Source organism: Ammospiza caudacuta, chromosome 5, assembly GCF_027887145.1.
Source record: "Ammospiza caudacuta isolate bAmmCau1 chromosome 5, bAmmCau1.pri, whole genome shotgun sequence".
NCBI classification, from domain to species: Eukaryota; Metazoa; Chordata; class Aves; order Passeriformes; family Passerellidae; genus Ammospiza; species Ammospiza caudacuta.
In genome coordinates this window covers 10,058,445-10,085,736 of record NC_080597.1, presented here as the reverse complement: position 1 = coordinate 10,085,736, position 27,292 = coordinate 10,058,445, and the positions used below count along the sequence as shown (strand labels likewise).

The 27,292-nt window shown below is 37.2% G+C and overlaps 2 protein-coding genes across 5 annotated transcripts in view; one reads left to right on the top strand and one right to left on the bottom strand.

Annotated features, from left to right (window-relative positions):
* Positions 1–770: 770 nt before the first annotated feature.
* NUP37 (nucleoporin 37) lies at positions 771–22,014 on the bottom strand. The gene is made up of 10 exons (XM_058805688.1): positions 21,947–22,014; positions 20,231–20,450; positions 18,471–18,595; positions 17,416–17,488; positions 13,712–13,806; positions 5,661–5,751; positions 3,331–3,512; positions 2,392–2,442; positions 1,885–1,978; positions 771–1,101 (listed from the first exon to the last, which is right to left on the bottom strand). The coding sequence occupies exons 2-10, from the start codon at positions 20,384–20,386 to the stop codon at positions 988–990; spliced, it is 981 nt and encodes a 326-aa protein (XP_058661671.1). The 5' UTR covers positions 20,387–20,450; positions 21,947–22,014; the 3' UTR covers positions 771–987.
* Positions 22,015–22,105: 91 nt separating this feature from the next.
* Positions 22,106–27,292, top strand: part of PARPBP (PARP1 binding protein) — a 37,848-nt gene continuing 32,661 nt past the window's right edge. For all 4 annotated transcript variants that reach the window (XM_058804613.1, XM_058804611.1, XM_058804612.1 and 1 more), the window contains exons 1-2: positions 22,106–22,296; positions 22,887–23,410. In XM_058804613.1, the coding sequence (XP_058660596.1) occupies positions 23,261–23,410 (150 nt within the window). In that variant the 5' untranslated portion in view covers positions 22,106–22,296; positions 22,887–23,260. The remainder of the gene's footprint in view (positions 22,297–22,886; positions 23,411–27,292) is intronic.

The window sequence follows — 27,292 nt, the reverse complement described above, 5'->3', positions numbered from 1 at the left end:
TTTTGGTGCCAGCTGGAAAGCAAAAGTTCCCAAGGATAAAGGATTATGAGAAATATAATATGGTCTTAGGTTTCAAAAGGTGACTGTAATTTCGCTTATTGATGTCCTACTTCTGAACTGGTTTTATGTGTCCCACATAATTAGGAACAACCAAATGAATATTTTAAAATCTAACTACAGCTAAAAAGGAGGGCTAAAATGCTGTAAGGAGCTGTTACACTAGTGAAACATCCTGACATCCCTTCACTTGCAAAAGTATGCAAAAAAGATACTTAAGACAGGAGTTGTCTCTTTTACTTCTCTTCTGAGTCTTGTATAGGAATGACAGGAAAAATATGTTTCTAGAAAGCAGAATGCCTTTGATATTCCTGTAAAGTAAAGTTTCCTGGAAGTAAAAGGCTGTAAGCAGAAAAAAAACCTCACTATCCTGTTTGACAGGCCTAAAGTTGTCTTTAGAGAAATAAAACTGCTTCAAATTATCATTCTGATTTTACCATTAGCTTCTTCACTGGTAGTGGTAACTAGTTTATTCAAAAACATCCAGGAACAACATTTTATCACGGTACACTTCTGCTTTTTTTTTTTCTTATAAGATAGTCATGGTTGGCAAAGTTAATATAGAGAGGTGTTCTTTCTGCAGGTACTCTGCACAATATCAGGTATTTGAGCTCTATGAACTGAGTGAGATTATCAGAATGACATGCTGGGACACAAAATCTCTTTAAAACTCCTGAAAAAAAAATTCACACCAAATACCATGTTTAAAAAGTACATTTTATTTGAATAGAAATAACCAAGATGTAAGATAACCAATTTTTCAAAAGCTCTTGTACTTGCAAGCTAAAAATCAAACACAAGTGATTTATATCTTGCTTTCTTCTTTCTTCTGTTGTCCAAGTGAAAACCATCACAAAGAGTAAATTTCAACATTTTACTAGAAAAAAGGCATTATGTTGTCAGGCTTCATATTGAAGGCAAATACTTATTTTACATTTCAGTAACCCAGAAGAAAATTTTATGGTCTCCTCCAACTGCACATAATGGAAGAGTTCTGTGCCATGTCAAACCAGATCCTACAGCTGCAGTTCCAGTAAGAATGGGCTGTAAAAAACAAAGAGAGAGATAGAAAAATATCAATTCAACTTTCCTTAAAAATGATTTCTAAACTGCAAATATCAAGTTGCATAGACAAAAAACCAGCACAGATGAAATACCCTTTAACAAATATAGTTAAAATACAACAGAAATTTTACTGGAAAATGTGAATCCCTGCTACACAGCTCCAGTAGCTGCTTATAGCAAAATATTCCTTAATAACAAACAGTTTCAACTCTTTACATTAGCATAAACACTATTATTATAAAGGCATGATATTAACTTAAAAACTTTTTAAAATGAAATTACTTCTGTCATTTCAATGTATTCATAACTAGTATGTTTGGAGGTAATATTTTTACTGTAAGCATTGCAAATATATACTGACTCCAGCAAAACCAAAATATTTCCTATGCTTTGCATTTTCATTAATGATTTAAAATATAATTATAAAATTATATATAAAAATATACCACTAGGTGTTTTTAGACTCCTAAGAACTAGAAATATTGCCAGATTAATTAAATATCAGGTTAAAGGTGTTTTTCTTCCCCTCAGAACTGATATGGCAAATCAAGCTAAAACATCTAGATCAAGCAGCTTCTAAACTAGGAGTTTAAGTATGCACCAATTTTTTTTTCCTTAGCATGAATGCCACAAACCAAAATAAAATAAACTGGGTACACCAAGCAGCAGTTCTGAATGGTTTGGGCTAGTTTTTAATTGTAGCTTTTAAGTAAAATGAGTCTGATCTGAGGAGAACAGATGCAAATCCAGTAAAAAATTTACCTGGGGGTGTCCTAAATGATGAACCAGCAATTGAGTAGTTGTCTTTCCTGGATATCCAGTGGTTGCAAACAGATTTTCATTCACTCGAGACCACCTATGAATAAAATGAATCTACCTGTGAATAAAATGTATGTTCTTTTCAAATACCCCTGTCATAGCAGCAGAAATGCACACAAAGTGGACTTCACTCCCTTGGGACTAACTGTGAAGATATCATGTACTCTACTAACAGCAGAGTAACAGATTTAGTGAATTAGTTTGAATATTATTCCCTACCCACAGCTCCACATGCACAGTGTTGTAAAACAAACAACAAAAAAAAAGTATCACATGAATGCTACACATATATACTAAATGTGGGTCATTCACAAATTTCACAAAGTTTATACACCCAGTCCCCCTAAAAATGACTCAAGTGAGATACAACTAGGTTACTAAACTCACAACTGTTTGCATAGACATAGATTTAAATAGATAAACCCCATAAAATCAAGACAACTTTTATACCTGAATAATCTGGCTCGGTCAACATGGACAGGTCTCTTATCCTGTGGATAACTAAAAGAGACATTCAGGGTAAAAAACTGTTCTGCAAACAGCTACAGCTCATAGTGTAAGTAATAAAAGTACAGTGAAGGGGACACATTGTCTACGCTCTGTGAAGCAGCTGAGGGAAAACCAGAGCATCTCAATTTGGAGTAGGAAAACTGAAGTAGTTGTCCAGTTCATTATGCATCTATAGTTATCTACTTATGACTTGGAATGAAATTTTAACAAACACATACAGTGAGAGGCAAACAGTAGTGAGATACTATCTCAAATGGACAAAAAGATACACAGTGTTACGTTTTTAACATAAAGTATTGGTGAAGATGAAACAAGGAATACCAGGGAATGGTTTGTATTAATATCATAATTCCTGATAAATGTTTATGTATTTAGCTTATGCATTGGGCCTACAAAGATGAGTAAGGGGCTGGAGCATCTCTTACAAGGAAAGGCTGAAGGAGCTGTGCCTGATCAGCCTCAAGAAGAGATGACTGAGAGGGGACCTCATCAAGGTCCATCAGTATCTGGAGAGGGTGTCAAGGGGATGGAGCCAGGCTCTGCTCCGTGCTGCAAGCAATAGGATGAGAGGCAGTGGGCACAAACTGATGCACAGGAAGTTCCTGAACACGAGGAAGAACTTCTTTACTCTGCATGTGACCAAGCACTGGAACAGTGCCCAGAGAGGGTGTGGAGTCTCCCTCACTGAAGATATTCACAATCCTGTGCCTTGTGCTCTAGGATGACCCTGCTTAGCAGGGAGGTTAGACCAGCTGACACACTGTGGTCCCTTCCAACCTGACCCATTTGTGATTCTGTCACTGCCATGCTTTTTTAGCCAAGTACCTGCAGTTCCTCATGAGGAGAATAAAGACATCTATGCCATGGGCATAAAAATACCTGGAGCGAGTGATATCCCAGATCAGCCAATCACTTCCAGCAACTGCTCCAATTTTAAATGTATTTTTTAAACACCAGTCTGCTGACATCAGTGGTGTTTGTTCACACTCCAGGGAGAGAATGGCCTGCTGTGTAATCAGGTCATAGAATCGTATTGTCCCGTTCTTCTCTGCCACCATCAGCTGTTAAAAGAAATTCATAGAATGTGGTAAACTCAGCATGAAATGGAAATTAATTTTTTTCTACTCTATAAAAACCTAGAATACATTCAAATAAATATTAATAACACTAAATGAAGTACAGTTCTTCACTTCATACCAGAAAACTTTCTCTTGGACACTCTGTAACCAATGAATAAAAACCACTATACTACTGCTACACTGTTACACATAATGATTACATTATTTCATTTCTATATGTCTATAGATATCTATGTGTATAATTTTGGTGGTTAGAAATATCAGTTCACAACCACCAAATCCCTGTGCTTTCACACAGCAAAAAGTTATTATTTTAACATTCGGCAGCTTCTGTTCTGAGCACAAAGAACCAACTGACACACAGTGCTGTAAAAAATAAAGGGTTGTCAAGCTGGAACAGAGCTGCCTGGAGAAGTCGTGGAGTCACCATCCCTGAAGGTGTTCAAGAAATTACTGTATATGGCAATTAGTGCTGTGGTTTATTTGATATGGTGGTGTTCAATCAAAGGTTGGACTTGAGGATCTTAGAGGTCTTTTCCAATCTAAATGATTCTAGCATTCTAAGCAAATTATTAATTAGTGTGGCCGTAGAATCTGTAGAACCACTCTTACTGATTTTATATAACAACTCTTACTTCATCATATAACAGTTTGCAACATATTTTATTTAAACTTTTTCCATTACAGCAGTACACTCAAGCAGTTGTTTTTTAAGTATTGCAGAAAGAGCTTCCTGATTCAATTATAGAATCACAGAAGGATTGGGTTGGAAGGGAAATTAAAAATCCTCTAGTTCCAATCCTCTGCCATGGGCAGGGACACTCTCTGCAAGGCCAGATCACTCAGGGCTCCATCCAGCCTGGTCTTGAACACTTTGAGCAACCGTTCCAATGCCCAGATGATGACATGTGATTTTTCTTAATGAGGAGAAATGGTTTTCAGATAGTCATAAACAATAATTAAGAAAGGCAAAGAAGCATAAAAGAACCACTCCAGTAATACCAGTTTGTTGGAAAAACAGAACTGTCACCAAAACATGCTTTCCTGCAAACTAAAGGTCATGGTGAGTAAGCATTTTGACCTGCAATAAGCTTTTCAGCAAGAACTAAATCTAGCAAATTTTATGAGTGTTTGGAATGGGCTTTTCTTTAAAAAAAAAAAAAAAAACCAAAAAACCCCAGTGTCTGTCTCTGATAATGGTCAAAGAAAAGACATGCTAATAATATCTAAGACTGTCATACTATTGCAGTATTTTTGGGAAAATCTGTTAATTTTCTTGTGCTAACAAAGTTGCCCAGTAGCAAACAGCAACTAACCCATTAAATTCTGACACCACCTGAATCAACAGTTTTCCTAGTTAACAGTTTCCTTTCTTGGTAAGGACGGATATTGATATTGGTGGAAAGTGTGATGAGATTAGAGATCCTCCTTCCCTGCTGCTGTGTAAATATTTTGATATCTTATTTGACTGCTTTTCTCTGTTTTAAGTATGTGTTTTTGTGGTAACCCAAACAACCATTTGTAGCTGCTTAAGGCAGTTATTGATAGGCACAATAGGAATAATAAATCCAAGACTGCAGGGACTAGACCATTAATGAAACTGGATATTTGGGTACTTACCAGCTGATTAATCCTCCTCAGTACAATAATGAGATAAGTATAAAATCACAGTCTATTGATTTGATTTTTCAGAACATATTTCATACACTTCAAGCAAGAGCAACAACAAAAATGTCTCTTGTTAACTTCAAACAGATACTTTTCAAAGCTTGGCATGTTCTATAAAGAGTCTGTATTATTGGTGAACTGTGTTACCATGACTGAGAAAACTTGAGCTCTTCTCTGGTAAGTGTCAGTTAATAAGCAATCAGCAGAATAGTTATCAACAACTGATGTACCTAATCAAGAAGGAATATTTCTGATGGGAGGAGTAAGGGACTGAGGGTAAAATGACAAGAATAGCAATGAGAATTCATTCACAGTCCCTTCACATTAGCAGATCCAACCAATATCCAGTTACAGTGTAAACTAGGTCCTAAAACTTTAATGTTACTACAGCATCAAAGATTCACACTTTAGGTGTGTCCCCCCTCCTGTTATTTTAAAGGTGGTGAGGGAGAAAACCACAACCTTAAAAGCCTCCTCAGGATGCCAGCAAACACTCATTCCAGAAGAACGTAAAACAAAATGGGCCTTCTCATTTCCTTCCAAATCCCAGACCCTGGGGAGAAGACAGAAAGAAAAAAAGAGTAAAGTACTAAACTATTGCCATTTGACTGCAAATACATTAACTTTCAGTGCCTCAATATGTTCACAGAGGAAGTGACCAAATGAAATAGTGTTCATGCTCTATCATTTGAAGAAGTCATTGGAAGTGGCCAGTGCTGCAGATAATGTATTTTAACACTGATGAGTGAGGCAGAGCCTCTCTTTAGCTATTCAAATGATTTGACCTTTTTAAGTTATCTAGACATGAAATCTCAATGAGATGTTCCCATCTTTTCATAAGACAACACTACAGCCTTTGTACTATACCATAAATAGCAGTGGGGCAGTACAAAGCAGGAATGTCAGTGTTGGTCCAGTTGATACAAGGAACCTAAAATGAGGCACCAAACAACTTAAATCATCCATGTTGCCATGTAAAGGGCAAGACCCTTTATTAAAGTATTTTGGCTGCCTAATCTAAGAGTTTCCAGTATTTCCTGGTCAGACAAGATTGAGTAATGGAAATATAAGAAACCAGAAATGAAGCTAAGGCAAACAGAAGGATCTGTGGCAGGGGTAACACTCACCAAGAAAGGGTCTTGGAGAGCTTTCCACAGGTAAATTGCATGTGCCAGTTTTACCTTTTCCTTTAGAAACACCTACAGTACCTATCTGGCAACTATAAAAAAATTAAAGAATCAACAGTATTTGGCCAATATGGAGGGACAGGAAAGTGTAGTGCTGAAACACCAAAACTAGGTTAGGTGATGGGTGAGTTTTCTTTGGATGTGTTCAGTAAGAGTGATAATGAGCCATGGAGCTACTTTGTTTCTAAAATGCAACAAAACCAAAACTGAGACTGTTTTACCTCATAGCCACTGCTCAACTCCCTCTTTTCCTACCAAATCCATATTTGGTTGTAGGACAAAGACATCACAGTTGTGAACATCAGTCTGAACCACAAGGCTACATGTTATTTATATACATTTGGACACTGAAACATACACATGTATCCTTCCTCTCTGACATGCAAAACTTGAGAAACAGCCAATTTGTAAAGTAGTGTTCTGCCCAGTCTTTTGAGCTAGATGAGTGGCTATGTACTATTATTGTTTATTCTAGAGGATTTTTGCTGACTTCCTCCAGACTTTTTCAGTTTATATCTCACCAGGGTGCTTAGAGGCTTATATTTAAGAGATTTAAAAAAACTTTTAACCAATACATCATAAGTCTAGACAAAATATATGGGAATAAAGTAAATATATTTAATGAACAATGTTGTTTTCTTATGCCAAACCACAACAGATCAAATATTTGTTCTCCCTGTAGAAAACACAGGGTCTCTAATCTTGAAGAATCAGCGTGCTTACTAAAAAAAGTCAAAACAAAAACCTGACAAGTTTTAAAAAATGAAATATCTACTTGATTAGGTAATTTAGAAACATACAATACTTTCTTCTACTGCCAAAAATTTTGCCTTGTAGATTTGTCCAAGTCAAATCAACACTCCCCATGTGTATTTACTGTGCAGGGAGAAAATTATGATACAAGAGAAGATGGTGAATCATTTTGGCAGAAGAAATATGCCATTATGTTTCCTTCCCTGAAGTGAGTGATGTTATTAGGTGTTGAGACAGAAATTTATGGTTTTTACCTTCATAACTTTGTTATTTATAAAGTTACCAAATTTGTAGTTTTTACTTTGTAAGAATGGCAGGACTGTTAGTAACAAACAGTATGGGGAGGAGAAGGTCTAAAAGCCTCTTTTATATTTTCTTTATTGATACTAAAGAAAATATTATTTAGTTTTGGGGAAAAAAACCCATAACCCCCAAAACACAAACCAAGCAATACATATCAAGATAGATTCTTGTCTGAATGCATCATGTCTATACAATTACATATGTGTTCAATTAACACTTTTCACTATTTCTTTGTGAAAAAACCCAAGTAAAAAACCTGCAAACCCCAACAATTTAGCCAAACTGATTTTCAACTCCTAAATTACTCAGTAATCATAACCAAAGCAGCTACAGATGCCGTCTCCCCATTTTGTCCACATTCCTATCACATAAATCAATCCAAAAAGACTGAGGATTTTGTCTCCCATTCAAAGCTCTTGAAACTTTACTAACACTACCATGATTTTATACCAAACTAAAATAACTGTCTGTTTTTCTCCAAACATCTTTTTTTTAACCCTGCAATGTGTCACTCTCTTACTTCTCTTCCAACCAACTATCATGGTAGTATTAGTAAAGTTTGTCATTGAGTATTATGTAAAGCTTGTCACTGAGCTTGTGGTATTTTTTTCTGGTGTTTAAAAAAAATTCCACAAAAAAATTATTGGAGAAAAGTTTGAATAAACACAGTTGAAATAAGTTTGATTAATGTATAGTCTCAAAAATAACATCTAATCTTCTCAGTAAAATAATTCTTTTTTGAGTAACTAAGGGCTGAGAAATTGTTTACTGCAGTACTCAGAAAACTCAAACCAACTCAAATACAGATAGTTGCAAATGCTGTTAAAGAAAATTCTTGAGATACTAGTACCTTTCTCTTGTCACTCAAATCCTGTGACTAACAAACAAAGGAAAACTGCAGTTATCCCATAGCTTGAAGATATTAAAATTCCATAAACCCAGCTATATAACATCTTGTATGCCTGAAAATGGATGCGTATGTGCAGCAATATCATCATACAATGAACTTCTATTACAGCTGGCAAAGTACCTCAATAGAATGCTGAAAACTTGTGGCAATGGAGATGATCCTAATTTTATCTTCTAATTTTCTGAATTATGAATAATTCTAACTATCAGAACCAACTGCTAATTGGATAAAAATCATCATTTGCAATAGCGAAAGAACTAAACCAGATTACAATCTTCAGGAATTTCTCAAAACCCCAGAAGATGGAAGTAAATATGGGAATTCTTCCAACAAAAGATTTCTAACAATTTTAGTGAGTGGTGGGGGCTAGAAGAAACCTTGATATCTGATTCCAACAAAGCATGATCAACTATACTTGGTCCATTACCCAAAGATTACTCCTGTCCAACATGGTTTTGTTGTTTTTTTTTTTAATATCTAACTTTAATACATTTCTTTATATCTCCATCAGACATATTTCATGTGCGAGTAAAACCCTATCACTCTTGAAAAGCCAAGAGGACAATGGAGAAGGGCAAGATTCCTGTTTCTGAGATCACACAGAGGTGAAGTTATTCCTCACTGAGCACAAGTAGTGAGAAGATCTCAGAAAAGGAACATGAAAGTGCAGAGATTAGGAAATACTGCAGAGAATACAACCAACACTGGCCTTTAAGGTTTTCTGCCAACTCCATATGGATTTGGCTATCACACATCTGGAGGGCACCAGGCAGGACATGAAAGGCTGAAGCAGAACTGTACAGATTTCTCTGTCTGGTCAGAACAACAGAAAGGTGTAATGTTTAAGTTTTTATGAAGTCTTTTCACAGAGGAAATGTACAAACATTCCTTCAGAAAGCTGACCCATGTTCACCATTTTCTTCTGGGATCAAAGGAAATGTCACTGCTTCTAAAGAATTAGTGATTAGAGTATTTCAGATCTTGGCATGAAAAAACATGTTATCTCTAGCTTCTTGTAATATCTACTTGGATATGCAATCAATAGATTGGTATATTTCTCACTGCTGACTGTGGGCTGCAATTACACCCTGCAGTGTTGGTAGAGGCAGGAGAAGCAGTGCAGCAACTCCTCTTCACTAATACACATTTCAGGCCATGCACACTTAGAACTAAGTCCAAGAAACACAAATTTCTACTACTACTACTACTGAAATACCTCTAAAGTTATCTAAAGCAAAGCCAGAGACCATGCAGCATTTTTGAAAAAAAAAGTGACACTTCAGTTCTGTCCTTTCAACCAGAGCAAAAAATGCCTGTTGAGAGCTACCAGCTAATTGTTCCCCATGTGGATATAACATAAATGCTTCTGTGGTAGGACTGCTACTGAGAAACTCAACTACCAATTCTGCTGATGGCTTTCTAAAATATAAAAAAACGTCTAAACAAATCTAAGGCAATGATTTCTATTTAAAAACAATTTATAGACTAGACTACATTCTAGGGCTGTGTTACTCTTAACATAAGCCATAATGTGTGACAAAGGAAATTACTTCATCAAACTCATATTTTGAAGACTTCCTAATGAAAAGTTTATTAAGATCACACTGAAATAATGTTCCAAACATTTGATCCAGAAAGCTTTTGTTTTTTTTTTTTTTAAGCTGACAGGAGACCAGTTAATTCTTGCACTGTCCAAAATCAATTGGTTAATGCATTGTGGCTGTACAATGTAACAGAATTGGGTAAGACTACATACAGGGATGCATACAAGTGTGCAAAATCAAAGACTGGACTCTGAAAACAATTCAAGACTTGTTTATTTTCATAAATTGTCATGCAGAATTAGCTTGATAAAATGTAACCAGCATACCTCAGAAAGAAGTAGTATGTTGGTATGACAACTTTCATAAAAATTTTGACAGAAATCCATATTTGACTGCACTAGGAATGGGAAAATGCAAATAGAACATAGTTTTGGAGGCAGAAATAAGTGATAATGACCACTTTTCAACGTAGCCAAAAACTGAAATATTTATTGAATAATCAAGGTAAGATTCAAGTGCAATGTGTGCTGGCAATAAATTAAAGAAAAGAACAAAAAAAAAAAATAACCCAAACAAACAAACAAAAAGAAAAAGAAAAAAGAAAAACCCAGGAGTTACCATTAACTTTCCTTCATATTGTCTAGAGAAAAATCTACAAAAAATACCTAGGGCATGAGAGTACCATGTAAACAATATGCTACACATAAACCCCTTTAAAACCAGATGAAACACTACAAAGCATTCTAAAACTATAGTTAATTTAGCTTTCAGTGACATCAAACCTTGCCCCCTAATCCCTGGTTAGAGAACAAAACTAATCCTCTCATGGTCTGGCATTTATTCTACATGCAACAGAGAAGGCTGAACTTCAGAGTGACTGATGAATTCACAAAGTTCTCTATGAAGTGATGTGAGCCATGGCTTAAGGAAATGAACAGAAATCAGAAAGGAATCACAAAGCAAGTATGGTCACAGATAATTCAACTATACACTCTTTTGCACTCAAAAAGAGAGGAAAAGGATGTAGTTTAAGAATAAGAGAGAGTGAGGGAGAGAAAGGGATGAATGAGTCTTTTTCAGCTTTTCAAAATACAAGCCATTCCAGCACTCCATGACCAGAAGAAATTGCCATGCTAGTATTTTTAAGGGTCTGACCTGTCAGACCTTTCAGTTCCACCTGAGGAGGGAGTATGAGGTGATTACCAATCAGACTGAATTAACCTTTTGAGAGTCAAGAGGTTCATTTTTAGCATGGATATGAGATTAGTGGGTTTTGATAAAATGGCATTTTGCATTAAGTAATTCCAGAAACACCAGGTCTTTAACCACCAATAGTGAGTGGAGTGTGTCAGTTGAACTCGTGGCGTTTTCCAAACATTCCCCAGAATTTTTTGGTTTCATTAAGTATCAGAACAAAATCATTTGCACATCTGAATCTGTGCAGGCTACTAGACTGTTGGGAAGGATGAAAGTTTGACAAGGAAATTTAACAGATATGTATGCTTGGCAGAAAGATTTTTGAATATAGAATCTCAAGGAGGAATAGAAATGAAAGCAAGTTTTGATATAGAAGAATTGCTGAACCAGTCTTACTGGATAACTAAGAAGGCAAAGGGTGTGTTAGTTAGAAGGGGTATTTATGGCTTAGAGCAAAGGATAAACCCACCTCAAACAAGATGTTTTTACCAAGCAGAAAGATAGCACAGGCAAACAAGCCTGCCGATGTGGCAAGTAGAAAAATGGCCTCAGAATTTTCCACTGCAAGAAAAACAACTTCTAGCTTAAACTGTAATGTACTAACTTTTAGTGACTGGAGAATAGTAACAGGAATATGGTAATTATAGTATACTGCCTTATCATTTCAAGAAGTTAGATGGAATATTCCTTAAAGCTACCCTAACACGGATGACCACTGCAATTATTTTTAGCGCAGTTCTACTTCACAGCTGCAAAAAAGTTGTTTTGAGTTGTGAGATCAAGGCCAATAAAGACCACATGCAAGAAACAAGAATTGCTGAGTGACAGAGCAGCAACTTAAAGTAAGAACTTTGGATATAACCAGTATCCAACTTACACTGTCTGTCCTCCAGCCAAAATGACTGAACTCCACTCAGAGATGTCACAGTTGCAGCAGCTTGGGGCAAGACTATTTAGTGGGTGAAAACTGAAAATCTTACTTCCCTAGAGGGTTCTGATGAACTTAAACCTAAAATTTCTCTTGAGTGAAAACCAGGGAAGACCTAACCATGCTTGTATGTAGTCAGTGCATACTGAGAAGTTTTAAAAATTTATTAAGACTTAAAAGTGGAACTCAAGATTTGTACTAATTGTTCTAGAACTTTATTCCACAGGCATTAGCAGATTTTGTTTCCTAAGAACAATTTCAGGACAGAAATTCAGTTCAGACAGAAGAATTATTCCTCTTCTTACATTACTACTGAAGCAAATTACAGAGTAACTAAAGAATGATTTTGGTAAGTCCCAAGGAATGCATTTCCCATTAGTTTTGAAAGTGTAACCTTTAAATTCAATAGAAAAACTCTTCATGCCCCATATGCATGAATGGAAAAAATAAGAACTCAAGAAGCCAAAAAAAATCCTACTTATTTCCCATGGCTTTTAACAAAAGGCTTTATGGTTTATGGCATAAAATGTCTTTCATAGGTACTAAGCTGCAATCTTGTTAGTATATATTAATTACATACATTTTAATACCCTTTGAATTAGTATCAATTAGACAACTGGCTTTAAAACACTTGTCTTTCATCCCAGGAAAGCTGAGCATTTCCTAAAAGAAACAGGAAAAGGCCACAGAGTCAAACAGTTTTTTACTGAATAAGCCAAATATGAGTTTAGATTTAACAAAGAAATCAAGGACAGGAAATCAATGAGAAGAAGATACAGCTAAGTCATACATTTCTACTATTCATTCCTAATGATTTTGTTGGAAATACTGACTAGCCATCCATGGGAAAACTGCCTACTCATCAGAGTAAAGGAAGTCAAAGATGATGATGCTTTCCCAACTCTCTTGCTGCCCTACTGCAATGACCTGAAAGCCTGCACAGCCCTCCTGACCTCTCCAGCTGCACTGGAGAGGTAAGAGGAGCAGCTTGACAGATTCCTGCACATCACTAGAACATGGGCGACCTTCTGACAAGGACAAACTCCTGCATCAAAAACCTTTACCCAGCAGGCTTCAAAGCATTCAGCCATGCTACCCTCCTACTTCCACTTATAAGTATCCAAATTCCTGGGTTTGAAGCAGCTGTAATCATGGTATTTTGAGCTGCCAGTACCACTGCATTAGGACGGTGCTGTCTTCAGGCAATGTCATCCCACCCCCTGGTAAGGCTAATACATTTGGGTAGATGGACAAGTTCACATTCTGACTCTCACTGACTTTAAACTTGACCCACCTGATGACAGAATGCATAGAGAACGTCTGTACCATTCAGCACTGAGATGTACGTGTCTGCTCTCTCCTATTCTCATTTTATTCCTATTCCAGAAGGGGGAAAACAGTGTATGCAAATGCAAGACAAAAGTTTTCTTCATTTTGAATCTAGCTGATTCAAAATATTGCTTTGAAAAAAAGACAACCCACAAATAACAACAAAAAGCCAGCCTACAATTTAAGTTAACAAGAATAGTCCATTTCTTATCTTGTTAATGGACTAGTCTTGTTAGAGGGCCACGAAGGCACACTAAAAATAAAATATAAGTACTTATTTATTTAAGTGGACATATAAAACATTCACAGATAAAAAAAGTCCAATACTAGTTTTTCAATAGTGTTTTGAACAAAATGCATACCTGCAGGTGTGATCATCACTTACACTTGCAATTTCTTGACCTTCGTTGGGAGCAAAGACCAGATCATTAATGTAATCTGTGTGGCCATCAAATGTCTGCCAAGCAGAAAAGAGAAATACTTTTACCTTAGAGCTGACTGTTCCACCAATGTATTTAACAGACCTGCTAATGGAAAGATATGTGTTAAGATAAAACTATAATTTTAGTACAAGGTAAAAACAGTTTTTATCAGTAACTGGATTTCTTTAAAGTATCTAATTCGTGTGTAGATTCATACTGCAGGTGAAAAGATTCCTCCCACTACTCCTTGTAGGTCAGTTTGATGCTCTTGTTTGACAGAGATCTGTGATTCACACTAGAGCTTTTTATCATTTCTTCAACCACTGAATTTAAAAGGTAGAAGATAGTAAATCTCAGAATGGAAGAGGAGAATGACCAGGCAATGAATGCATGATCTACCTACATGAAAGAACTCTGATTACTGGTAAGTAACTGATCTCTGAATCTCTCATTAAATACACCTATGGTGGTTTTGAAAGAAATCTCACAAAATTTTAAGCCAGGCAAATTTCCATGTGTAGATATATCTGTTACTGTTCCACCCTCTTCTATTCAGTCTCACTGATTAAGTCTCAAGGCACAGCTGCTTTTGTTTTGCCCAGCAAGGTATCATAAAAGTGAGACAAAAATATCCCCTCGATAACAGCATGAGACTGAGAGATTGCAGAGGAAAACAAGGTCCAATGAAAACAAGTTGCACAGTTTTCTCAAAGAAAAACACACCATCTTTAAGTGTAGCTATTCTGAGGAACAAATGCAGAACAGATAAAAAAAAAAAGAAAATCTCAAGCACGCACAATAACTAAATCCCCCTCTCTAAAAGTATTAAGAATGCCTCATCAATTCAATACAGAAACATTTTCAGCAGCCAACTTATTTTTTTTCCAATATTTTTTTCCATTATTTTATTAAAGCCTAATGGATTATACTAGAACTAATAGGCCCTAAGATGATGCTAAACTATTTAGACAGAATGCCAAGTCTTTTGACAATTTTCAGCATTCTGAATTCAAATATCCTGCCTCATTTTACTTCTACAGTTCTGATGAAATATGCTTTTTATTAAGCAAAATTTGAAACAGGACAAGGAAGCCATAATTCATTTCCAAATGAAAACCTCAAAAGAAGAAAAAGGTTTCACGAAGATCCATCAGTCATATTTTACCTTTTGTTTTTTTGTTCTGGGCTTGATCCAACCCATAAATTTTGGATTAGTTGTGTCGACAGAGTAATGGAAAACTCAAGTGTGCTTCAAGTTCCTTGCTGATAATTACATCAAGACAGTTTTTCCATGGGGAAAACAGAGTAAGGTTACTCTGTCTATCCCTCCAGAAGCAACACGTACTAATTGTTTACTATAAAAGACAAAATGTTCAGAGATTACATCCTGAACGTAGTCACATACTTCCTTCAGCTGTGTTTCCATGGTCTGGACCTCTCCTGAAGATCCCATGTGTCACAAGTGTGCACCATATAATAAATCAAAATTTTCCACATGTTCATCATGAGCTCAACCTCAGGTTTATGAAATAGGTTTTCTGAGGTATCAGTTAACTGTTAATAAGAAGCCACTGTATCAAACTTTATTGAAAGCCAGATCAACATAGCTCACCCAGAATTTGTGAACGCCTGGGATTTTGCATGTGCTTTAAAGCAGAGTTAGGTGTTACTTTTCCTGACAAGAAATCTAGAGTACAATAATTGTCCAGATATAAAAAATTAATTGATTGCCAGAAAGGGCTTTCCACACTTTATATCAAAAAACCCAGAAGAGAGTCCCAAAGACAACTTTTACTGACATAAACACACTAGTCCACATTCTTTCTTTTTGTTAATGAGTTCCTCACTAATAGGTAAAAATATGTATTCTTAGCTGTTTTCTGATTATTTTTAACATTACACCAAGCCTGACCCATATAAAATACAGTATGTATTTTTACATTTTCCTCAGCCAGAGTACATCCTTACTAAAGTTCTTGGACAGCTAATTTCAGTGGTGGAGCTGGCATAAACAAAGCCAATAGCTTTACTGTTAAATTCAAGCCAACACTTCTCATTTGTATTGCATATGCACCAAACAATCATAGAATCATTAAGGTTGGAAAAGACTTCTGAGATCTTTCTGAGATCACCGAGTCCAAACACGAATTTAACACTGCCAGGTCCATCCCCAAGCACCACATCTCTAAGGTGAACACAGAGATCACACTGCTTCCCTGGGCAGCCTGTTCCAATGCTAGACCACCCTTTTACAGAAGAATTTTTTTACTAATAGCCAATCTGAACCTCCTCTGGCATGACTTGGGGCCATTTCCTCTTGTCCTATCACTTGTTGGGTGGGACACTTGTTGGCTGGCCCCCACCTGGCTACAGCCTCCTTTCAGGTGGTTGTAGAGGATATATGGTTCCTCCCAAGCCTTCTTTTCTCCATGTTGAACAACCCCAACTGGACTTTCCTTCATAGGATTTTTGCTCCAGGCCCCTCACCAGCTCCACTGCCTTCTCTGGACATCCAGCACCTCAATGTCTTCCCTGTCCCGAGTGGCACAAAACTGAAGAGAGGATTCAAGGTGTCAGGTACAGAGGGATAAACACTTCCTTCCTCCTGCTGACCACACTATTTCTTGTGGCCTTATTAACCAAAAATAAATTAAAAAATTAGAACTTAGATGTTGAATTTAGCTCACTAGAGTTTGTAGTACCAAATTTATCCCATTGTTTCATTATTTCAACTTATTATCGATCCATTAACTAATATTAAATAAACTTTACATTCTGCTAAGTCAAAGGATTTAATTCACAGCTTAACATTAAAGCTTCTTGTCTGAAATTCACAAAAATGTAGATATTATACAAATAGATGACTTTAATATGGAATGACAGACATCAACTCAAAAGCAAACATCATAAAGAACTTTTAGAACTATTTTGTCAGAAATCCCACCAAGCTGACTATGTCAGTTATCCCACTGCTCAGTGGCAAAATCATGTATGACCAACACTAAAAGAAGGAAATTAAAAGTATGTGCATGCATGAAGCAACACAAAAAGCATTTTCTTTCAAGATATTCAGTAGCATCCATCTTTACTTATGCATTGCCTTTACTCATTCTATTATCAGCATGGCCACATAACTGACATCCACAATTCCCTTAATTTCTGAATGACAAATCTCTCTCAAATTATATTGTCTTACCAATATAAATTAACACACCAAAAATAAAAATCTGTTTTTTTCTCCTTTATACCCAATAAGCCACTCTCATCAAAGAGGCATTATCATATTCTAAAGCAGTAAAAGCAGAGGAATACTCTCTCACATTTTTTTTAATTAATTAGCTTTGCTTATTGTTAGCTAAGACCTCACCAAAAATCTTTACACTGGATAGCACAAACACCTAATTAACAGTAGTACCTGTATTGGGACATTGTTTCAAAGGAAGAATTTTGAAGAAAATCAGAAGATCATGTAGGTGATAATTACAGAAATTCCCACTTTGAAGACAGAAAGGTACTTACAATACAATTATTACCCTAGAGATGATGGTCCTAAGATCTCTCACAAGTGGAGTAGAAGGATAGTTAAAGATTAGACTTTACTAAAAATTAAATAATCTTTTAAAAATCACAATAGCTGCCCTTACCTTAAATTCATTCTTGTCCTGCAGGTCTGAAGTAAACAGCCTTAACTTCCTATCAGAAGCTGCAGTACAAAACCTACACTCAACAGACAAAATAAAGGCTTGTCAGTCAATCAACATGGCAATGGTTGCCTATTAATCAATCAAAGATGCCTCTTCCTTCATCTTAAAAATGCAAAGGAAAAAAAAAAACATTTTGAAACACCCAAAAGCATCTATCTTAACTTTTCTGCTTTGGCAACAAGCAGAGTTACAACTGGAGCTTATCTGTAAAATAGGGTGCATCAAGTGCCAAGAATACTTATTCAGATATTTTTACAAAGCAAAATCTGGATCAATTACTAATTACCTGAAATATCTCTCATAAATGCTGCTGAAACTTTCCTTTGAATAAGTTAAGTGGTAAGGCACAAAAACCAACCCTCATTATTAGTATTTTAAAATACTGAAATATAAAATTCAGAAACCAATTTCTATTTAACATATTTTATTCTAAAAGACTGTATGAAAATTGAGCAGTAAGCAACTATGGTAATTTTGAAGAATCAAACAAACTACTGAGTACATTTTAATTCAGAAGTTTACACTTAATAGCTAACTATCTTTCTAGATTTTCTAGATTTACACCTCAAAGGCTTTCACAATTAGTAACTAACCTACACTGAAACACAGCACATGTGATGCAAATCAGTGCAAATAGCTTTATAAAGGGGGCCATTCAAATGATCTCACATTTACTAAAACTCTTAAAAGAAATAATTCCTCAGAGGTGTACAAAGAAAGAAATTATGTCTGAGGTCTATAAAAATAATGAAAACAATATTATTTACAGCTTGTTCAGTAGGGAGAGGGTCAAGGGGCACAACAAGGAGGACAAAAACCAAGCAAATGAACAAAAAAAAAGGCTACAAGAATAAATACTCTACTGAAGAATTCAGAGATTCATCAGTGATTTCTAAGGAGTTAGATTTCACTCATAAGCTTAGAACAGTCCAATATTAAAGCCTTAGGGAAAACAGATAAGAGACAAGGATTCACTGTAGTTTATTGTCAAGTACCTTATCTGGGGAGGTATAGCATCAAGTCTAGTTTCAGGACTCCATGCTATGGCATCAACTCTGATTCCATGGTGAAATGTTCTTAGTGTCTTATATTGCATGCCTTCCACTTCTGCATCCTCCTCCTACAGAAATATTGCAGTTAGCTGATTCAGAACAAGGTCTTGGTGACTTCTAACAAATCAGATAACCACAAAATGAAAGGGCTTTCAAAATTACACATATTGGGATCTTTTCAGATCGTAGCACCTGCAAAGTGAAAAGCTGGAACATACAGAAAGCATTAACTTCAAATATTTAAGTACTTAGAAATACATTAAAGTATGAGTAAATTATGACTGATTGCAGTCTCAAGCCAGAGGCCAATGAAGAGCAGAAAAATCAGAACTGAGCTATGAAGATGCTGAGCTCATTGTCTGTACAACTAAGGCCACTTAGAACAGCATGGCCATTTAATTTAGCACACACTGCAGTGAGAAGAAGCAATGGGAACAAAAGCAAACATGCAACTTCATCTGTCTTCTTTCTGAGTTGTTTTTACACCACGGAAAAATGCTGTCACTTCCAGAGCATCTCTTTTCAAACAGCAGGAGATAAAAAGGTGCCCTCTGTCATCTAATCCTAAATACAAGCTTGCTTATTCTTACCGCTGTTGTCAGAACACCAGGTAACAGGAAAAATGAAACAAGAGTTGGGATTATGGACTCTGTCAATAAGCTGACCTCTAAAAAGCTTTTAAAAGTTTTCAGAACATGCAATGGGCCACCTCAAAGGATTTTCCTACACAATTTTCTCTATGTCACAATTCTGCTTTAAGTTAAAGAACCTCTCTACATAATGTAGAGGCCAAGCAGAACCCAGCTGGGGATGCATGAAATTACCCACAGTTTTTCAATGCTTCTCAACAGGAAGAAAGAATAACATTTTCCTCTCCTACTCTGAAATACTCATTGACTCCACATGTGGAAGGGAAGGGAGGATATGAAAATTATAGAAAAAACACCTTGTGTCAGTGGTTGTCAAAATGTTAATTAGTTCCTTTTCAAGGCCTACACCAGAAACAAGGTAGTAAACAACACAAATGTCAGTATGTTTTTGTGGTTAGCACTAGGTGCTCTTCAGAAAATTTCCAACAGTAAGACCATGGGGAATAACAACAACAATAATAATAATAAAAATATCAGCTACACTATTAATCACAGTAGACAAATTACAAAAATAATATTGTATAATAAAGAAGCAAGATGGAGGAAAAAAGCTTAGAAATTCCAAGCAATTGTCTTCAATTGATTGTCAAGCATGTAGGCAAAAAACCCCATCTAATGAAAAACATTTTATCCAGTATAAAAATATACAATACTCAGTGTTTTCTATTTAAAATTTTTTCACAATATAACGGTAAATAACTTGAAGGTAAGAAATTTTACTGTTTCCAAGAGTCTGTAAGGGAGATCCAGTAAAAACAATTGTGAGAAAAAAAAAATTAGGTATTTCCACAGTTCATCCCTAAAAAGAAATACCTACAAAATTAGCACAAATATATTAGTATGTATTTTACATATATATATATATATATATATATATTTATATTTACCTGAAAAGCAAGTATCCTAGACTTGTTAGTGTAATAAACAAGTAAAATTCTCCCTTGTTTACCACAGGGAGAGGAGGAAACAGGAAAGTGACCAGGGTCTTCCTGCAGTAGATGTGCAAAGTCAGTTTCAGTGACATGTTAGTTTCATCTGACAAAAACAACGAACCTGAAATCTGCAACTCCCAACAACCACGTAATTGTTGCCACCATAAGCAATGAGGGAACACGAATCTCCACTGTCAAATGGATTGAATTTTACCACGTGCACATAATCCTCACAATCCACAGTGTAAGAAGTGTTTCTTGTAGAATCTTGCTTCATTTTCAGTCAACTAAGTCAAGGTATCGCGGAAGCGATGTCTTCTCCAGGATGAAATTCCGCATTCCTACAAAAAAAATTTTTAAAAATTGCATGAATAAAAATCGTAAAGTATTTGTGGCAGAGCAAATAAACATTTCCTATAACATGTTCAAGAAAACAAAAGCTGCACTTAAGCTTAATAGATGTAGTCTGTTTGTTTCGTCAATCAAAATATTTACTACACTAACATACTTTCAGCACTCTCTTACAGACTTCAGCAATAACTGGACTTCAGCAATAACTGCAGAACTTGTGCTACTCTTGGCAAACCAACACCAATACAAAAAACCAAACGATGCACACACTCCAGAAAAGTCACACACAGCATTTTAGCATTTTCAACCAAATGAGAAGAAACAATATGTTGCTACCTTCAAATTCTCTTTACTTCTCTACCTCTTTACAGACTGTGTCTAACTAAAAACTGAGTTAACCAAGGTTGCAAAACTGTAAATGAAAATACTGTCATGCATTCAACCAGTTTTCATGAAAACCAGGATTCTGTGCTAGAACACAAGAGGCCAAGATACACAACTGATTTCAGAATCAATTCCTTTTGGTCTCAGTATAGATTTGATGTTAGTTTATGTCTTTTTGGTAAATCAGATCTCTAACTACACACCACGTGGAAAACCAGCTTGAAATCTCAGACCTTTGACAGATTTTGGTGTGTAAATGATTGGAAGATCTCAGCATCCAAGACTGAATGTTTTGCTTGGGCGCCAGCCAGGTCTGACAGAGGAATCACTCAAACACAGAGAGGCTCTCCATAGTTGTGTTTTTGTGTATTAATTCATACAACAGTCCACTATAGTACTGTAAAATACTTCAGCCATGTAACCTGCATAGCATGGCTCCTAAAGCCAAATGCAAGTTTTAATTCCACCAAAAGTTTTCTTCCTCCAAGGCTTCCCATGAACACAAGCCATAAGGGAATCTTACAGTGTTAAGGGGTTGGAATGGACCTTTAAGATCCTCTAGTCCCAAACTCTGCTGCCATGGGCAGGGATATCTTCCCCTAGATAAGGCTGTCAATGCCTCATCCAACCTGGCCCTGAACACTGCCAGGACTGGGACATTCACATCCTCCCCAGGCAACCTGTTCCAGTGGCTAACCCTTCTCACCGGAAAGAATTTCTTCCTCTCATGTAAATAAAGTTTCCACTCTTTCAGTTTGTACCCACAGCTCCTCGTCCTACCAGTACAGTTCCTGACAAAGTCTCACTCCAGCTTTCCTGCAGTGCCACTTGAGATGGTGAAAGGTGCTCCACTCAAACTCTTCTCCAAGCTTTCTCAGCCTGAATTATCGGCCACCAGACCAGCTTGAAACCACCAAGAGTACCATTACCTTCATTTCTTTAGGAAGCACGATTAGGGCAAACAGACCGCGTGGATGAGCTTTACCTCCCCCCATCCCTGCGCATCCTTTGCCCTCCCACTCCCTCCTTTTCCCTCCGGGGCCCAGCCAGGCTGCCCGAGTTTCCCCGGGCTGGGGGTGTCCCAACCCCGCTCCACACGCACCTCGGCGTCCCCGGCTCCCGTTCCCGCACGGTTCCCCAGCAGCGCCCGCCCCGGCCGGCGGCAGCGGCAGCGGCAGCGGCGCGGCTGCTTCCGGGGCAGCGGCCCCGCGCCCATTGGGCCGCGCGGCGGATTTGAACGCGGCCGCCGCGCCCCGGCCCGGCCCGGCCACAGCGGCAGCGCTGAGGGCACCGCGCTGAGGGCACGGCAGCGTTCAGGGCATGGCTGCAGGACCTGGGGTGGCCCAGCCGGACCGCTCGGCCGCAGTGGTAATGCCCATTCCGGCTTCTGGGTGTTAGCGACGGCTCCGTGGGGGTTTCGGCTCGTTCGGGCTGTTTCGGTGTAAGCGACAGGTATGGTCCCCCTCCGAAAGTTCGCAGGGTGGTGAGAAAAAAAAAGCCTTCTGAGAGGTTTTACTCTGCCCCACGCTGACTTTCTCTGTGACCCCCCCCCCGTGTCGTTTTCACACTGTCAAGTCAAGTGTCCCCTTCAAGCGTTTTGGAGAGTGAGAAGTTGCTGTTGCAGTCGTGCTTGTTTCCCGATGTCTCCTGTCCTCCTTGCCCCTTCCTCATTTTGGTACATTTCGTGCCAATAACAAAAAACAAACGCGCTGTGGGCTCTGCCTCAGCTGTATGGGAAAAGGTCAAAAGTTGTGTTTTGTCTTCTGGAAGTCAATGGAATGGGTATTGCTCCTGTAGTGTTAGGAAACTTTGTTTCAGAAAAGAACAAGTTTAAAGGCGAACTTCTATTACATTGTCATGTACCTTGTCTTGACAAATGCGAGACCAAAGCATGAAGTATTCCACTTATTGCTAGAGAAGATAATGGCTTATAGAATTAAAATTTTTTTTTTTTTTAAAGGATAAGACTATATTGGTAACAAAAGTGTTTAGAATCGTCTGTGTTAGTAACTCTTACAACTATTAACTCTCTTTTTTTCCAGGTTTAAAACCTCCTCGTAGACACTCATCCAAATGTATAGCAAATGCAGAAAGTACTGAAGACACTCTGAGGCTGCTTTTGGAGACAGAGACTCATATTTGTGATAACATTCCTTTATGTTGGCATAATGTGCAAGGAAAGTAAGGGCTTCGTGAAGGCGTGACATGCATAAGCACTTTTAACCCCTTATCTTCATAGTTGCTCTGTTACAGTGAGGCAAGTCTGGTTTAGTTGGAAGAGTTTATTCTGGGAACTTGGCCTTTAAGAAGATACAAAAGGGTTTGCACAGCTTGTAGGGAAGTGAAGACCTGCATATTCCTCTGGCATAGTTATATTTGTTTTTCTCTTGATTATATCAGTCTTCTAGTCTAGACAATGGTTTCATTCCAGCAAAAAATTTTACACTTGGTGAAGTGTTTCAGAAGACAATGGCCTTTATTTTCCAACTCTGAAAGGACTACTGTATGTGGAGCAGACTGCATGTTGATGGCATTACAACTGTCCATGGCTGAAGTCAATAAACAGGTTAGCATTCTTTTCAGTATCTTCCAACCATAGGCACCTACTTGAAATAACATTTTGGTTGTTTCATTGCTGCTTGTTAAAACAAGGTGTGTCTGAGAGCCAGATGCAACAAGGCAAGAAAATGAATATGGTCAAGTGCACTATTGAAGCAGGGTTTAGAAAAAGGAACTGTGAGACAGATGGAAGGATGGAAGTGCTTTATGTGCATATTTGAGCTCCAAACTTTAAACACTAGTGTATTTCTGCTGGCCATGTCACTTCTGTTTATTTCCATCCTATGTTTCTTTTGTGCTATAGACCAACGTGGGAGAACTATGGTATTTGGGGTGCATTTTTTTTTCTGAGTGCTCCAAAAATATTTTTGAATGAATTTCTGTAGGTACCTGTAAGCTGTGAGTATGTGCCCAGTATCAGTAGGGATTTTTTGGCTTTCTGTGTTTGTGTACATGAAATGTCAAACGGTGAAGAGGAATTGTAACCCTAAAGTGTCTCTGAAAGAAGCATTATGGCTTGTCAGAGCTGGAGGATGTCTGAAACATACCAGAAACAGTTGCAATATACAATCAGGCCTTTGCCTGTGTCTCATCTAAGGAGAACTATTGCAATACTTGTTTTAATAACCTAAAGATACCTTTTTAGGCTAATTAACCTAATTATTGGTGAAAACAATACTGACTGTTTTTGGAAGACTTACTCCAGTGGTGCATAGTAAGTCAAATGTGTAGCACAAGGCTTTAGTGTAAGAAAACCAAAACAAACATACCAAATCAACAAACATACCAGAAACAAGAGAACCACATCAAAGTGAAATCCCTAAGCCAATAAAAAACCCAAACAAACAGAAAACCTGCTTCAGTTTCTGCATCAGAAAAAAATTTAGAGTCCAAAATGTGCAGACTTGGGGGTATCTCCTGTCTAAACATTAAGTATAAAACTGGCTAAGTCATCCCCATTGTTAGAAACATTACAGCAAGGATACTAGAATGCCAAGATACTAAATTTGTCCTTGTTGGAATGTAACATATTCCAGCCAGGAGCCTGGTGTCCTCACAACATCTGTGTAGGTTAAAATGAGAAAATCAGTGTGCATCAACATTAACTCTTGGAAAACTGGTAAAAGACATTAATGCAAAACTACATGTGGAGGTGATTGCTGTTTGTCATGTTTGTTGTGATTCTCAAGGGAAAGCTGCAAACAGTTTTCCAAAGCCACCTCTAAAATAGGAACTAAAATGTGTTGTTCCACTGTATGCCAAAACTTACAGACATGAAAAGTTATGGTTCATTGCTCCCTGTTTTCCTTACAGTAAGTTTTCTTCCACTAGAGGTAATTAGTTTATTCTACTTTATCCTTTTTTTTCCTCTTCCAGATAATATTCTTCTCTTCCAGAAATATCTTTTCTTTCAGAGATGCTCTAACAAAAATTATAGCACTTATTTTCAACTAATTTAATTTTGAAATGTTTAGCCTCTCCTTCAGATCTGAAGAAAGAACAAGTTTTCGAAACCCTGATATGTTTTTTTTCTGATTATACTAGTTGGTCTAATTAGACAAACCTTGGCTTACATATGTGGATTAAAATTGTTTTAGCATTTGGCTGTTCTGCCTCTGAAGCACAACTTCTTTAGATGGTATCCATTTTGGAGTTCACAATCTTAAAGCAAAATCTGTCTGTATCCATCATTGAAACTTCAAACTAAGATGCAGAGTATTACAGTTGTAGGCATGTCCTTTGTTAGGTTTCTGATTTAAATACAATAATTTTGAATTGTTAGCACCTGTAGAATGGAAATCTATTTTGGTAAAGTCAATTACTGCAATAAAAATAACTTCATTAACAGGTGATTGCGGGGCTATATTGAGAAAAACCCAACACATCCAACCTATCACAAACAACCAAATTGCACTTCTCTTCCTTTAGGAGCCTGGACAATTTTAATGGATTTTGTGTTTTAACTAGCATCTGTATTTACAGTGGAAATGAAAAATAACAAAGCTTTTAGGAGAACTTAAGTTTAAAAGCTTTATAATCTATTAATCTTAAATTTCACCAGAATAAGAGTCGCAAAAAGTGTGATAAACCCTGATCAAACAGCAGGGGTGAAGGGAAAAAAAAAAATCTGTGCTCTGAATCCCTCTGAAAATACTTTGGTTTGTGGCACAGTTGTAGCCATGTGGCATAAAGACAAGTGGGATAAGATCTGTGATGGAAGCAAGTACCTTTCACCTAGATTGATTAGTACAGATCTAAAATCTAGGAACATTTTCAAGAAGAACCTTCCTCAAGGTTTGAAATTGTAATAACAATTTTCAAGATGAAATTCAGCTGAGAGCAATTGCTTTAAGTTGATTGTTTGTACCTGTGGATCAGCAGGGGTAAAAGATGAGTTGTTAGGTCAAATAATCACCTGTCATTTTCAGTCTATGGCTGTTTTAGCTACTGGGATGGGGAACTGAAGTGTATAAAACAATTATTTTTCCAGAATCTGTGAGTTTAAGTTCTTAGACTTAAATGTGTTGTAAATCTCTTCTAGAATGAGAGCTTTGATACTGGAGGAAAAACTGCTTCATTGTTTATTTTACAAATATCTCTTCCCTTTTGAAGTTTGTATTTCTCTATTTCTGATTTTGCATAAAAGCAGTTTTGGTATGTGGTTTAGTTCTTTTCTGTGCTTCCATGACTGCATTTTGCGTGCTGACTGAAGAATATTGTGTTCTGTTTGGTGTCTTGTATTTCTTCAAATAATTTCCCTAATTATCCTGTTTCCATGTTGGCAAATGCAGAAAAATGTGGGATTTTGAAGTGTTACTCCCTTAAACTGTTCTGTCTCCCTTTTGGTAATGAGATAGTCCTAATTAACTTTGTAGCAATTTTATGCGATATGTTGCTTGTAATATGTTGTGGTGAGGCTGCTAAGAGAGGAAAGCCAGGTGTCTGCTAAGGAAGGCAGGAGCCTCCCCTGAATGGAAACTGTAAACCTCCTCCCTCCAAATTGTTATAAATTTGAAATTAAGTGGGGCTCTCAGGCAAAGATATGAGAGCAGGAATAACAGATCTTTATTAGGGAAGAAAATAAAATAAATGATGCAGTAAACTAAAACAACACTGACAGAGTCAGAACACAACCTGACACCCTGTGGGTCAGGGTGTTGGTAGCAGTCCAGTTGGAATTGTGGCTGCAGAACTCCTGCAGTGTCAGGTGTGGTTCTGTTAGAGCAGGGATCCTGTAGAGAAGGGTGTAGTCTTCCTCTGAAGATCCAGTGGAAGGGGCAGCTGCTGTTCCTCTGGGAAATCCAGTGGAGAAGCCATGCTGGTGTTTCAGAATCTCCAGATTATATCCAGGTAGGAATGCTGGGCTCCTCCCTCTGGGCTCACATCTCCCAATGGGATTCTGTAATTCTTATCAGCCATGCAGTGACATTCAATGGCCTCTTATCAGCAGATGTCTCCCCAAAGGGAGGAGTGGTTGTGGAAGAGATAAGAAAAACTGGCCAATTAACAGAAGACAACTGCCCTACCTCTAACAGAGGGTAAATCGAATACAATTTGCTTGGCAATCAAAGACACCCAACTCAAGGACAAAGCCAGAAAATAATGCTGTAGTCTGGGAGTATGTCTGGAAAGAACAGACCCAACATAGAGGTGGTGCTTAAAGCAGTTTTTTACACACGTATTCCTAAAAGAGTTGGTGAGCCTTTGTTTAGGGAAGGTGGAAGCCAAAATTTTGGTGCTGAAATGCACAACTTTCTGGTTTTTGAAACAATTTGCTGTCAAAATAGATATTGATTTGCTATGCAGTTAGCTCTAGAAAGCTTACAATACCTTCAAAATAGTAAAAAATTGTGTCTTTAAGCATGAAATGATGCTACTGGATTTCAGA

Excerpts from the sequence above, each read along its gene's own strand:
- NUP37 (XM_058805688.1), bottom strand. The coding sequence starts at position 20,386 with ATGAAGCAAGATTCTACAAGAAACACTTCTTACACTGTGGATTGTGAG. Across the intron at positions 17,489-18,470 it reads GCTATACCTCCCCAGATAAG|GTTTTGTACTGCAGCTTCTG; the intron begins GTACTTGACAAT and ends TGTTGAGTGTAG. Across the intron at positions 3,513-5,660 it reads ATCCTGAGGAGGCTTTTAAG|CTGATGGTGGCAGAGAAGAA; the intron begins GTTGTGGTTTTC and ends TTCTTTTAACAG.